General features: G+C 59.0%; 1 protein-coding gene across 2 annotated transcripts; it reads left to right on the forward strand.

Annotated features, from left to right (window-relative positions):
* The first annotated feature begins 48 nt into the window (after window positions 1-48).
* On the forward strand, window positions 49-13656 carry LOC114225019 (laminin subunit beta-2). 2 transcript variants are annotated; one of them, XM_028124371.2, is made up of 33 exons: window positions 49-1688; window positions 1776-1861; window positions 1979-2151; window positions 2243-2378; window positions 2460-2533; window positions 2945-3133; window positions 3225-3288; window positions 3523-3725; window positions 3832-3952; window positions 4282-4470; window positions 4681-4860; window positions 4981-5093; window positions 5367-5446; window positions 5536-5668; window positions 5852-6010; window positions 6088-6215; window positions 7942-8074; window positions 8254-8446; window positions 8526-8669; window positions 8891-9122; window positions 9206-9369; window positions 9457-9681; window positions 9765-9982; window positions 10094-10190; window positions 10280-10652; window positions 10747-10931; window positions 11405-11646; window positions 11725-12073; window positions 12391-12598; window positions 12676-12817; window positions 12902-13078; window positions 13168-13327; window positions 13409-13656. In XM_028124371.2, the coding sequence occupies exons 1-33, from the start codon at window positions 1546-1548 to the stop codon at window positions 13543-13545; spliced, it is 5550 nt and encodes a 1849-aa protein (XP_027980172.1). In that variant the 5' UTR covers window positions 49-1545; the 3' UTR covers window positions 13546-13656. The 2 variants fall into 2 exon arrangements, with proteins under 2 accessions (XP_027980172.1, XP_087884503.1); XM_088028377.1 differs by lacking the exon at window positions 49-1688.
* Window positions 13657-13818: the final 162 nt, after the last annotated feature.

Here is a 13818-nt window from a genome sequence, read left to right on the forward strand (position 1 = left end):
AGAACAGGGGTCAAATGTTGATTAGGGTTAGAGCTCATTTAGGTCAGAGTTAAGGTCATGACAGATTAGAGGACCGGGGTCAGAGATTAGGGCCAAGGGTCAGAGCATGGCTCACATGACCTGATCCTCAGGGTTGGAGCGCCGCCTGGTGCAGAAGGAGCAGACACTGGGCAAGAAGGTGGCCACTGGGCAAGAAGGTGGCCACGCTGTGGGCCCTGGAGCTGCGGGCAGCAGAGTTGCTTGAGCACATGCCGCTATGGGCAAATGTGTATGCCACCTGCTGATTGCAGTGTATGGATGCCGGTAAGACAGACTCTGGGACTACCTGAGTCGCTCAAAGTGACTCAAAGTGATTGACCCAAGAATCTCCTGACCTTGAGAGACCAAGGACCCCACTGAGTACCCACTGACGCTGAGTAACCCCCCATGGGACCCCATGATATCCTCCAATGATCCTCTGTCCTTGAGAAACCAGGTATGTAAAACTCAACAGAGGCCATCTAGTGCCTTTGACCCTGATAGATCCTTTTCTGAGTGATCTAAAATTCTGAGTCACCTCTAGTATCCCTGAGCCCCTCAGGTTGACTACAGGAGCCCCGGGTAACTGGAGACCCCTACTCCAGATAACTGGAATAACTCCCAGAGACCCTGAAGGTCCAGTAGATTGACTGCTCCCCTGCTCAGACTCTTCTTGAGAAGTCTGGTGATTCCCAGACCCCGGGAAGAACCCCCAGCTTTCTCCCGCGGTCCCACAGCTCTGGGTACTCTCCACCTGGCCCCAGACAGAGTGGGCACAGCTGTGGCAGCTCAGAGCCACCAGGCCCTGGCCCTACAGACCTGCGGAGTCCCGTGGTCCCGCCTGTGGTCCCAGGGGCCAGGGTGGGGCACTTGCTAGCAGCTCGCATTCCAAGCCCGGGCTCAGGCCTCCCGGCGGGCCAGAAGGTCTGGAGCGGATGGATGGCCATAAGATCTGGATTCACTCACTGCCTCTGTCGACTGCCCAGCTCCCATTTTCATACTGGAAAACTGAGAAAGCACTTCTTGTGCCTACTTGTTGTAGTGACTAAGGGAGGTGGAGAGCCCTGGAGCCGTGACTTGGGCAGAGGATGACCTTTCTCCACCTTTCCTCCTACCCCCTTCTTGTCCTGTCGCTTGGGCCAGGCCAACCTAAAGTCTCCCACCTCCCTAAATAGAGGAGCTCGATGTCTCTTTGTGTGCCCTCTCACCTCCCCGCTGACGCTGGAGCCCTGGGACTGAACAGCCTCACTGATGGTGACTTCCACAGCGCCTACAATGCTAGGGACAAAGGCTGTGTTCCGTGGGCCATTTGAAGTCTCAAATCAGACTCCTTTCCTTTGCTCATGCCACACCCCCTCCTTGGTGCGCACCCTAACTGTGGTGGCTTAAAGACAACCCCCCTTCCCCTTGCTCTGCAGGGGTCTGGGCAAGGGAGCTCAGTAAAGATTTGCAGGTGAGCTGGCCTGTGTCTGGTTTCTAGAATGAGGGTGGTTTCTGGAGAGGTGGGAGGGGAACCTCTGTGTGGAAATGTACTCCTGCCCAAAATCCGCTCCATGCTTTCCTTCTTGCCGTGCTTCTCAACTTTGCTCAAAGTCGCAGGACTCAGCTAGTGGAGGGGCCGCCGGCTGGAGGATTGAGTGGGAAATCAGTCGCGGACTTACGCGGGCAGGGTCTGCACGGGACCCCAAGGGAGGGTGAAGGTGGGCACAGGCTCTGGACCTCTTATCACCCCTCATCTGGATTCCCCTCCTCTTCAGGATGGAGCGGGCCTCAGGGGACCGAGGGAGGAACCTGCGGGGACAGCCTGGGCCCTGGGAGCTTCGACTGGGCCTACTGCTGAGTGGTGAGAGGGCCTGGTGAAGGCCTGGGGTTTGTGGGATGTGATGGTAGGTCCTGGGGGAGCCAAACCTGGGGCTACTGGGTGGGAGCTCAGCAGAACTGGCTGACCCACTGTTCCCAGTGCTGGCCACCACCCTGGCCCAGGCCCTGGCCCCGGATGTGCCAGGCTGTTCGAGGGGAAGCTGCTACCCTGCTACAGGTGACCTGCTAGTCGGCCGTGCTGACAGACTGACTGCCTCATCCACCTGTGGTTTGCATGGCCCCCAGCCCTACTGCATCGTTAGTCACCTGCAGGTGCGCCTTCGTGGGATGGGGGTATTGGGGGGTAGGGGGTGCTGCTACTGCCTGAGACACTGACCCTGACCTTGACTCTGACCCAACCCAGGATGAGAAGAAGTGCTTCCTGTGTGACTCCCGGCGCCCCTTCTCTGCTAGAGACAACCCAAACAGCCATCGCATCCAGAATGTAGTTACCAGCTTTGCACCACAGCGCCGGGCAGCCTGGTGGCAGTCAGAGAATGGTGAGGCCGTGGGTGGGGCATGGGGTGAGCAGGGTTGCCTACCAGTAGTCTCAAGTCCCTGACCTCCGACTCCTGCCCCAGGTGTCCCCGTGGTCACCATCCAGCTGGACTTGGAGGCTGAGTTTCATTTCACGCACCTCATTATGACCTTCAAGGTGCCCGCATGTCTGGGAGCCTGCTTGAATCACCCTGCTTGGCTCTCCATTGCCCCTGAACAGAGTCCCAGCTCCTTAGCCCAGTCTTGCTGAGCTCATATGCTGTGTTCTGTCTGGCTGCATGGGAGGCTCCTTCGTCTCCCACACCTTCTGTTGCCTTCTGCCTCCAGGCCTTTGCCCATGCTGCCCCAACGTGAGGCTGGATTAGGTGCTGCCTCCCTGGGCCCCATGACCCCTGAGCCTTCCCCCTAGAAGTGGCTACCCTCCCTGACTATTGCTTGGCTTCCAGTGGTCAGCCCCACCTGTCCGTGAGCTGCTTTGGGGCAAGCCCCAGCTGGGCAGGGCTCTCTTGATGGGCCTGGGCTAGACTTGAGTCCTGATATTCACTGATTAGCCATGCCCCCCACCCAGACATTTCGTCCTGCTGCCATGCTGGTGGAGCGCTCAGCTGACTTCGGACGCACCTGGCATGTGTACCGATATTTTTCCTATGACTGTGGGGCTGACTTTCCAGGAGTCCCACTCGCCCCCCCACGGCGCTGGGATGACATAGTCTGTGAGTCCCGCTACTCAGAGATTGAACCATCCACTGAAGGCGAGGTGAGAGCTGGGATCTGACGTGGGGCAGGAAGAGGGGGATGATGGGCCTGAGGCAGGGTCCAGTGTCTCTGATGGCTCCACGTCCCTCCAGGTCATCTATCGTGTGCTGGATCCTGCCATCCCTATCCCAGACCCCTATAGCCCACGGATCCAGAGTGAGTGTTCCTCTCTTTGAGCCTGGCACAGTCCCAGCATCTGGCTGGTGACTCTTTGGGGCCTCAGTAGCTATTTTGGGTGCTTCTTGGGGCAGGTGCCAAGTCCAATTTAGCTCATATAGCAGTAGACAGAAGGTCTCCCAAGGTGACCTTGGCAGCTGCAGCCCCTGAGTGGGCATGGGGCAACAAGAGCCTGCCTGGCCAGCTGGCTCCCAATCCTTTCCCCTGACTTAGACCTGCTGAAGATCACCAACCTACGGGTGAACCTGACACGCCTGCATACGCTGGGGGACAATCTGCTCGACCCACGGCGGGAGATACGTGAGAAATACTATTATGCCCTCTACGAGCTGGTTGTGCGTGGCAACTGCTTCTGTTACGGACACGCCTCGCAGTGTGCACCCGCCCCAGGAGCACCAACCCATGCTGAGGGCATGGTGAGGGACTTCAGCTGGCTGGAATAGGGCTGGGGGTAGGGACAGGGCTGGGGGCAGGGACAGGCCTGGCTGGACAGTGCTGACCACTTGCCTCCCCGCCTCCTAGGTTCATGGGGCCTGCATCTGCAAACACAACACTCGTGGCCTCAACTGTGAGCAATGTCAGGATTTCTATCATGACTTGCCCTGGCGTCCAGCTGAGGATGGCCACAGTCATGCCTGCAGGAGTGAGTGAGGTCTGGTCCCCGTAGCCCCAGAACACTGTGGCCTGGCTGTGCCATGGGTAGAACTTAGAGCTGGTTGGTCAAGCGCCTAACACCCAGGCTATGTCCGAAGGGTGTCCAGGCCTTGATGCCCCTAGGGTCTCCCTTAACCCTCTTCCAAGTCTTCTCTGGTCAGGGGCCCAGTATGATGCTGAAACCTTAAAGTACCTGAGCCCCCACACACAAATTCTGGCCTGTGTCAGGGACCTGCGGTGTCACTGGGGCCCCTACACCCCTTATCCTCAGGACGTGGTTCCTCAATGGGGCCTTTGTCCTGCCTTCCCCCCCCCAAGAGTGCGAGTGCCATGGGCACGCCCACAACTGCCACTTTGACATGGCTGTATACCTGGCGTCTGGCAACGTGAGTGGAGGTGTGTGTGATGGATGTCAGCACAATACAGCTGGGCGCCACTGTGAACTCTGCCGACCCTTCTTCTACCGTGACCCAAGCAAGGACCTCCGGGACCCAGCTGTGTGCCGCTGTGAGGCTGGGGTTGGGCATGGGAGAGGGAAGGCTGAGTCTGGGGTAGGAACTAGGAGGCCAGGCTGCTGTCCAGGTTGCAGGGGTTTGGGGTGGGGGTGGGGGGCATAGAGTGGAGCCAGGCTGGGAATCCAGTGTCGGGGAGGCTAGGGAGATGCGTGGTGCTGGGCTAGTTGGGATAGGGTGACCCTTCATCTCTTTTTGCTCTCAGCCTGTGATTGTGACCCCATGGGTTCCCAAGATGGTGGTCGCTGCGATCCCCATGATGATCCTGCTCTGGGGCTGGTTTCGGGCCAGTGTCGCTGCAAAGAACATGTGGTGGGCTCTCGCTGTCAGCGATGCCGTGATGGCTTCTTCGGGCTCAGTGCCAGCGACCCTGCAGGCTGCCGGCGTATGTGCTTCCTGCCCTAGCTCCTGTACTGACCTTAACCCTTTACTTCTTACTCTTGGCCCAACTCAACACCAGCACTGCCACAGCTCCCCAGAGTGTGATGGATCTCCTTCCCTGCAGGGTGTCAGTGTGATGCACGGGGCACAGTGCCTGGGGTCACCTCCTGTGACCCCAACAGTGGAACCTGTTTCTGCAAGCGTCTAGTGACTGGACGTGGCTGTAACCGCTGCCTGGTGCGACTGGAGGGGCTTGGGGGTCTGGGGTCCTGCACTTATCCTCAGAGCACAGGGCTAGGGGGTGGTGTCTATGCCCCACTGGGTGGGTGCAGAGAGCTTAGGGTCCATTCCTGGCTGAGAGGCCTCAGGTCTGGGAGGTGAAGGGTGGGAGCCATGGTCTAGGGACCGTGTTTTCACCAAGGGGTGGTAGAGGCTGAGAGCTGTCACTGGATTCCCGGATGGGTGGCGAGGGGGTCTCTTTCTAGCCCCCAGCAACCTCCTCTCCCCTAGCCTGGTCACTGGGGCCTGAGCCATGACCTGCTTGGCTGCCGTCCGTGTGATTGCGACGTGGGTGGTGCCTTGGATCCCCAGTGAGTGCTGTATCAGGGGTCCCAGGAGGGGTGGGAAAAGATCCTGCGCAGGATAGGGGGCCCTTCTTGAGTACCTGTGGGCTTCCCAGGTGCAATGAGGCCACAGGCCAGTGCCGCTGTCGCCAGCACATGGTGGGGCGACGCTGTGAGCAGGTGCAGCCTGGCTACTTCCGACCCTTCCTTGACCACCTAACTTGGGAGGCTGAGGACACCCGAGGACAGGTAGGGGCCAACGTTGGAGGGCAGGGCTTGGGTTGGAGAGGTGGAGTTGTGGGTGGTACTTGTCTGGGGAGGGTGTCCGGCCTTGGACAGGGCCTCAGCTGAAGAGCTGGGGTGTGAGGACAGGCTGTGGCAGAAGAGATGGTGTCTTACCTGAGCACCCACCCTGAGCTGTATCCCTCCTAGGTGCTCGATGTGGTGGAGCGCTTGGGGACCCCTGGTGGGACTCCATCCTGGACAGGCCGGGGTTTTGGTAGGCTGCAGGAGGGTCAGACACTGGAGTTCCTGGTGGCCTCTGTGCCGAGAGCCATGGACTACGACCTGCTGCTGCGCTTGGAGCCCCAGGTCAGACCCTGTGGAACCTGACCCAGAGCTGAACCTCCGGGTGTGGTAGCGTTTCCTTCATTATCCCATCCCCCCAGGTCCCTGAACAGTGGGCAGAGATGGAAGTGACTGTGCAGCGCCCAGGGCCTGTGTCTGTCCACAGCCTGTGTGGGCATGTGCTGCCCAAGGATGACCACATCCCAGGGACTCTGCAACCAGAAACCAGGTGAGGGTACCAATGGTAGCATCTGTAATGGGGGGGGGGGGTTGTGGGCCAGCCCTAATTCCCTGAAGGGCACTTGGAAGATGCCGCTGCTCATTCATCTGTCCCTTGCTTCAAGTGCCTCCTCCTGAGTGCTGTTTGCCGGGTGCTCTTAGGCATGGCACAGGTCAGAAGAAGGAAGTAGAAAATGTCCTGCTCTTTTAGGGCTCTGAGTTCCGAGGCCTGTGGCAAGATTTAATGGGAAGCCATTCAGTGTCACTATAGGGAATGCCTACCGGGGAAAGGGAAGGCATCAGTGCATTCTGAGCAGGATGTGACTGGTCTGATAATTGTTTTCTTACATTTTGGGTAGTATTTGCTTCATGTATCTTTTTTCATCACCCTTTTTAACGTTTTATTATTTAAGTATTCAAACAATACACGGAAGTGGAGAGAGCAATGTATAATGGGCCGTACCCATCATAGACATTTTACCAACTGTGATTTGCTTTTAGCAAAGATCCCTCTACTTGAGGAGTGGAAAGTAGACTTGAAGGTGGAGGCTTTTGAGTTAGCTGAGTGACAGTGGATTGGACAGAGGTTTAGCGGTTGATGTGACAAGATGATGAAGGTTCCAGAGAGTTCCAGTGGCAGAGCTGATGGCTTAGATATGTAGGAAAGAGAGAAAGTGGGAAGATGACTCTAGCGTTTTGGGCTTGTTCATCTGGGTGAGGATTGGGCTCTTTACTGAGGTAGAGACATAGGGAGAAGCAGTTCCGAGGTACTTAGGCATGGAGGAGAAGGCCAGTGGGTGGTTGGATTTCTGTGTCTGGAAATACTGGAAGGCCTCAAGCTGTAGATATAAATTTGGGACTTGTCACTAAAGGGTTAGGTCTAAATGAAATGACCAGAGAAAGGAAAGAGGGCCAGAACCAAGCTTTGGGGTGTTTGAGGCCAGTAGAGAAGGAGGATTTGGGGGTGGGGGAAAATCAGCAGTGTGGACACGGTTCCAGAAGGAGAGAGAAGAGTGTCTCAGGAAGAAGGGTGCACTGCTTTCATTGCATGCCGCTGAATGCTGGAACAGACAGGAACAGAGAGGAGGCTGCTGGGTTTGGCCATGTGGAGGTCGATGGTGAGCTTGGTACAGGCTGTCCCCATGCATGTTGGCATAAAAACTCCATTGGCGTGGGAGGCAAGAGTGGAGGCAGTGACCACAGTCCGGTTTTAGGAATTTGTTGGGCAGGAAAGCAAAGACAAGGTAACAGCTAAGGGAGACTCAGGGACTGAGGGAAGATGTTTCCAAGGGAGATAAAAGAACCCTAGCATGGGTTTGCAGGCTGATGAGAAGAACCTAGGAAAGGCAGGGCCAGGTGGCAGAGGGGGGATGATGTCGTCTTGGTGAAGAAGAGCAGAGGTTAGAGGTCAAGGTTGGAAGCGTGAGGAGGCCATTAAAGAAAAATTGGCCAGTATTTGTGCCAGGGAAATGCTGTGCGGTTGCAAGGTTGTAGGAAGTGTTTTCAGAGATTGGTCTGCACAGGTATGGGATTCCAGTGAGGCATGTTTGTGGGAATCTCCTGTATAAATTCTCTGTCAGGCTGTCCAGCTGTATGTTGGCATGACCCAGCCCAACCTAGTGTCTTTCCTGGCCAGTGATTTGGTTGCTGGTGTGCGGGGCGGGGAGGCCTAGGATGGTGGGTACAGGGACCCTGGGTGAACCCCATACCTGTTTTTACTCCCCCCACCCCGCCAGGTATATGGTGTTTCCCAGACCTGTCTGCCTTGAGCCTGGCATCTCCTACAAACTGCATCTGAAGCTGGTGCGAACAGGGGGAAGTGCTCAGACCGAGGCTCCCTACTCTGCACCCAGCCTGCTCATTGACTCGGTGAATAGCCCCTCTCCCCACACCGACCAAGAAGGCAGGGTCTGTGGGATGGGACCTGTAGCGGGGGCCGGACAGGAGGGGCCCATGACAGAAGAGGCAGGCCCGTGGTGGTGCTCAGTGCTCGCAGTGCCAATAGCGTCCTGGGTCTGGGCCTCACTCTTCCTTGCTCATCGCTTCAGCTGGTGCTGCTACCCCGTGTCCTGGTGCTGGAGATGTTTAGTGGGGGGGATGCTACTGCTCTGGAGCGCCGTGCCACCTTTGAACGCTACCGCTGCCACGAGGAGGGGCTGGTGCCCAGCAAGACCCCTCCCTCGGAGGCCTGCGCCCCTCTCCTCATCAGCCTGTCCGCCCTGCTCTACAACGGTGCCTTGCGTGAGTGTCTGTGCTGTGGGCTGGTGGGGCAGAGGTGTGGGGCCCCAGTCTGACTTGGCCCTCTCCCGCTGCCCCACAGCCTGTCAGTGTGACCCCCAGGGCTCACTGAGTTCTGAGTGCAATCCCCACGGCGGCCAGTGCCTTTGTAAACCTGCGGTGGTGGGGCGCCGCTGTGATCTCTGTGCCCCTGGCTTCTACGGCTTTGGCCCCACAGGCTGTCAAGGTACCTGCCTGCCTTTCTTCCCTCTTATTCTGTCTCCTCCCCACGACTGTCCCCCATCCTCCCTCCAACTGTGCTTCTTCCTTTCTCTGACTCTGCGTTAGAGCCCAGACTCCCAGCACTGGGGCACTGGAAGTTCTCTTTGATTCCCTGACTTTCCTGCCCTGACCCCACCTAGATTCCCTCAAACCCCTTCCCTGGCTCAGCCTCTGCCTTGCCCCCAGCCTGCCAGTGCAGCCCTGAGGGGGCACTCAGTGGCCTGTGCGAAGGGACCAGCGGGCAATGCCCCTGCCGAACTGGTGCCTTCGGGCTTCGCTGTGATGGCTGCCAGCGGGGCCAGTGGGGATTCCCTAGCTGCCGGCCATGCGTCTGCAACGGGCATGCAGACGAGTGTGATGCCCGGACGGGAGCTTGCCTGGGCTGCCGCGATCACACAGGGGGTGAGCACTGTGAAAGGTGAGCCTGGAGCAGCTAGGAGAGGGTGGGTGGGTGGGAAGGCTGCTCTGGGACCACATCTCTCCTCCTGTTGCTCTTCGAAGGTGCGTTGCTGGCTTCCACGGGGACCCACGGCTCCCATATGGGGACCAGTGCCGGCCCTGTCCCTGCCCTGACGGCCCTGGGAGCCGGCGGCACTTTGCTACTTCTTGCCATCGGGATGGGTACTCCCAGCAGATCATGTGCCACTGTAGGGCAGGCTACACAGGTGAGTAGATAGATAAGGTGCAGGCATGGGATCAGGGTGGGGCAGATGAACTGAACACTCACTCATGCCTTCCCCAAATGTGGGCAGGGCTGCGGTGCGATGCTTGTGCCCCTGGGTACTTTGGGGACCCGTCAAGGCCAGGTGGCCAGTGCCAACCATGTGAGTGCAGTGGGAACATTGACCCCACGGACCCTGATGCCTGTGACCCCCGCACGGGGCGGTGCCTGCGCTGCTTACACCACACGGAGGGGCCGCACTGTGCCCACTGCAAGCCTGGCTTCCATGGGCAGGCTGTCCGACAGAGCTGTCACCGTGAGTGTGGGATTGGGAGGGGGTGGCGGGGGTCGGGCTCTGCTGCTCGGGCTCCCCTTGATTAATGTGCTTGACTGGCCCAGGCTGCACCTGCAACTTGCTGGGTACAGATCCCCAGCAGTGCCCGTCTACTGACCGCTGCAACTGTGACCCAAGCAGTGGGCAGTGCCCATGCCTCCCCAATGTCCAGGGCCCTAGCTGTGACCGCTGTGCCCCCAACTTCTGGAACCTTACCAGTGGCCATGGCTGCCAGCCCTGTGCTTGCCACCCAAGCCGAGCCAGAGGCCCCACCTGCAATGAGGTACAGGACCCTCCTGTGGATCCCTGGGTGGATGGGGCCAGCTGTCTGTCTCGAGTCTCAAGAGCTTAGCCTCTGATTGAGGCGCTGACCTCTGCCCTGTTCCCACTCTAGTTCACGGGGCAGTGCCACTGCCGTGCTGGCTTTGGTGGGCGAACCTGTTCTGAGTGCCAGGAGCTCCACTGGGGGGACCCTGGGTTGCAGTGTCGCGGTGAGAGAGCCAGCAGGGCCAGGGTGGCTGGGGGGCTTCCCAGGATGCCCCACTGGCACCCTAATTCTGTGGTCTGCCCTCTCCTGCAGCCTGTGATTGTGACCCTCGTGGAATAGACACACCTCAGTGTCACCGCTCCACGGGGCACTGCAGCTGCCGCCCAGGCGTGTCTGGCGTGCGCTGTGACCAGTGTGCCCGTGGCTTCTCAGGGGTCTTTCCTGCTTGCCAGCCATGCCACGCATGCTTCGGGGACTGGGACCGCGTGGTACAGGACTTGGCTGCCCGTACACGGCGCCTGGAGCAGCGGGCGCAGGAGCTGCAGCAGACGGGTGTACTGGGGGCCTTTGAGAGCAGCTTCTGGCACATACAGGAGAAGCTGGGAACTGTGCAGGGGATTGTGGGTGCCCGCAACACCTCAGCTGCCTCCACTGCACAGCTCGTGGAGGCCACAGAGGATCTGCGGTGCGGATGGGCCTGAGGATACATGGAGGGATGGGGCAGAGACCCAGTGGACCAGGGCTGAAGCTTCTCTAAACACCACCCTCTACCGGCACAGGCATGAAATTGGAGAGGCCACTGAGCACCTGACCCAGCTGGAGGCAAAACTGACGGATGTGCAGGATGAGAACTTCAATGCCAACCATGCACTGAGCAATCTGGAGCGAGATGGGCTTGCACTTAATCTCACACTGCGGCAGCTGGATCAGCATCTGGACCTGCTCAAGCATTCAAACTTCCTGGGTGAGCTGTTGGCCAGGGAGGCAGGTGGACCAGGGTTGGGTGATTTTTTTTTTTTTAATTTTATTTATTCGAGAAAGAGAGAGAGAGTACAAGCAGGGGGAGCAGCAGAGGGAGAGAGAGAAGCAGGCTCCCCACCGAGCAGGGAGCCCGATGCGGGGCTCGATCCCAGGACTCCAGAATCATGAACTGAGCCAAAGGCAGACACCCAACCGACTGAGCCACCCAGGCGCCCCTTTTTTCTTTTTCTTTTTTTTTTTTTTTTTAAGAGAGAGAGCGAGCAGGGAGGGGCAGAGGGAGAGGGAGAGAGAGAGAGAGAATCTTAAGCGGGTTCCACACCCAGCACAGAGCCCAACGCAGGGCTTGATCTCATGACCCTGAGATCATGACTGAGCCAAAATCAAGAGTCGGACACTTAATCCAGGCGCCCCGGGTTAGGTGATCTTTAGCTGACCGCCAGCCTCTGCCCAATGTAGGTGCCTATGATAGCATCCGCCACGCCCACAGTCTGTCTGCAGAGGCAGAACATCGTGCCAACACATCAGCCTTGACGGTGCCCAGCCCTGTGAGCAGCTCAGCAGATACTCGGCACCGGACGGAGGTGCTGATGGGTGCCCAGAAGGAGGACTTCAACCGCAAACACATGGCCAACCAGCGGGCACTAGGCGAGCTCTCTGCCCATGCCCATTCCCTGAGCCTGACAGCCATAAATGAACTGGTAAGGCACAGTGTGGGGTGGGACATGTGGCTGTGGCTGTTCCTTCCACAGGGCCCTGACTTGTTCTGTGCCTGGCAGGTGTGTGGACCCCCGGGGGATGCACCCTGTGCTACAAGCCCTTGCGGGGGTGCTGGCTGTCTGGACGAGGATGGGCAACCCCGCTGCGGGGGCCTCGGCTGCAACGGGGCAGTAGCCATGGCGGACCTGGCACTGGGTCGGGCCCGGCACACACAGGCAGAGTTGCAGCGGGCTCTGGCAGAAGGTGGCGGCATCCTCAGCCAGGTGGCTGAGACCCGTCGGCAGGCAGGCGAGGCACAACAGCGGGCCCAGGCAGCCCTGGACAAGGCTAATGCTTCCAGGGGACAGGTGGAGAAGGCCAACCAAGAGCTTCGGGAACTTATCCAGAATGTGAAGGACTTCCTCAGCCGTGAGCCTCCCGTGTGGCCCAGGCCACGTGGTTGTTTTACCTGTGTCTGCGTTCATACTTGTGTCCCTGGGTTCATACTCGGGCCGGCACTGGGCCTGTGTTTATGACTCCATGTCTAATCCCTCAACCCTTGCCTATATGTGGTCCCGGAGTCCGTGACCCCGAGTGTGTGCTCACTTATAGTTCCTGTCCTTGTAGTTACATCATTATGCCTATTAACAAACCCATATTCCATGTGTGGTCCCACACCCCAAGATTGTGTTTGACGTCCCTGCTGGAGAATCTGTGTCCCTAAGCCCTTGCCTGTGTCCCCATAGAGGAGGGGGCTGATCCCGATAGCATTGAGATGGTGGCCACACGAGTGCTAGAGCTCTCCATCCCAGCATCACCTGAGCAGATTCAGCACCTGGCAGGCGAGATTGCAGAGAGGGTCCAGAGCCTGGCAGATGTGGACACAATCCTGGCGCGTACCGTGGGAGATGTGCGTCGGGCAGAGCAGCTACTACAAGATGCACGGCGGGCAAGGTCTGATCATGATCCTGGCCCCTATCCTTGACACCTGCTCCTGATACTTACAGGCCCTGATTCCCTCTCTTCCTCAGGAGCCGGGCTGAGGGTGAGAAACAGAAGGCAGAAACAGTACAGGCAGCACTGGAGGAAGCCCAGAGGGCCCAGGGTGCTGCTCAGGGTGCCATCCAGGGGGCAGTAGTCGACACACAGGACACGGAGCGGACCCTGCACCAGGTGTGGTCTCTCTGGGACATCAGTGGGGCAAGATTATGGGCACGCACGCATGGACCTGTTTAACCCTGGGTCCACCCGTAACAGGTGCAGGAGAAGATGGCAGGTGCGGAGCGGGCACTGAGCTCTGCAGGGGAGCGGGCTCAGCAATTGGATGGTCTCCTGGAGGCTCTGAAATTGAAACGAGCAGGGAATAGCCTGGCAGCCTCTAGTGCTGAAGAAACAGCAGGCAGTGCCCAGGGTCGTGCCCGGGAAGCTGAGCAGGTGGGTTGAGGCAGAGCCAGCTGTGGGGGTTGGGGTAGAAGCTGGGGTCGACTGGGCCACCACGCTGACTTTGCCCTCTATATCTGCAGTTGCTGCAGGGCCCACTAGGCGACCAGTACCAGACAGTGAAGGCCTTGGCTGAGCGCAAGGCCCAGGGGGTGCTGGCTGCACAGGTGCGGGCAGAGCAACTTCGGGATGAGGCTCGAGGCTTGTTGCAGGCTGCTCAGGACAAGCTGCAACGGCTGCAAGGTGAGGACTGGGGTGGGTGGAACGCCAGAGGTGTGGGGCTTGTGGGAGAAGGACCCTACAGCTGAGACCTGCCCCTCCTAGAGCTGGAGGGCACCTATGAGGAGAACGAGCGGGCACTGGAAGGCAAAGCAGCCCAGCTGGATGGACTGGAGGCCAGGATGCGTAGTGTGCTTCAAGCCATCAACTTGCAGGTTCAGATCTACAACACCTGCCAGTGACCCCTGCGGGATTCCTACCCCAGTCCCCAGCCCCGCCCCGCCCCCGTTACTGCCTCTGCATGGAAAAGTTCCTAGCCTGACCAGGCCCCCAATAAACCGCTGTGAATCCCAGTGTGTCGTCTGGACTGTGATTTGGGGAGGGCGGGGTCTCTGGGCGGAACCCCAGGATGCCACCAGCGGAGGGCCAGGGCAAGGCCAAGGCACCGGAGCCCCGCCTCCTCCGTTCGGACCCGCCCCGGAGCTACCCGCCGCCGCGTGCCCGCTCCCACCGGA

The sequence above is a fragment of the Eumetopias jubatus genome, unplaced genomic scaffold (genome assembly GCF_037043125.1).
Source record: "Eumetopias jubatus isolate StellerSeaLion01/CBP00866 unplaced genomic scaffold, mEumJub1_p1.0 scaffold_1, whole genome shotgun sequence".
Taxonomy (NCBI): Eukaryota; Metazoa; Chordata; class Mammalia; order Carnivora; family Otariidae; genus Eumetopias; species Eumetopias jubatus.

What these genes read in the sequence shown, in the direction of transcription:
- LOC114225019 (XM_028124371.2), top strand. Translation starts at nt 1,546, where the DNA reads ATGTACTCCTGCCCAAAATCCGCTCCATGCTTTCCTTCTTGCCGTGCT. An exon ending in ACTGGGCCTACTGCTGAGTG is followed by an intron (nt 1,862 to 1,978) that starts GTGAGAGGGCCT and finishes CACTGTTCCCAG; the next exon opens with TGCTGGCCACCACCCTGGCC. An exon ending in CTGTAGGGCAGGCTACACAG is followed by an intron (nt 9,370 to 9,456) that starts GTGAGTAGATAG and finishes AAATGTGGGCAG; the next exon opens with GGCTGCGGTGCGATGCTTGT.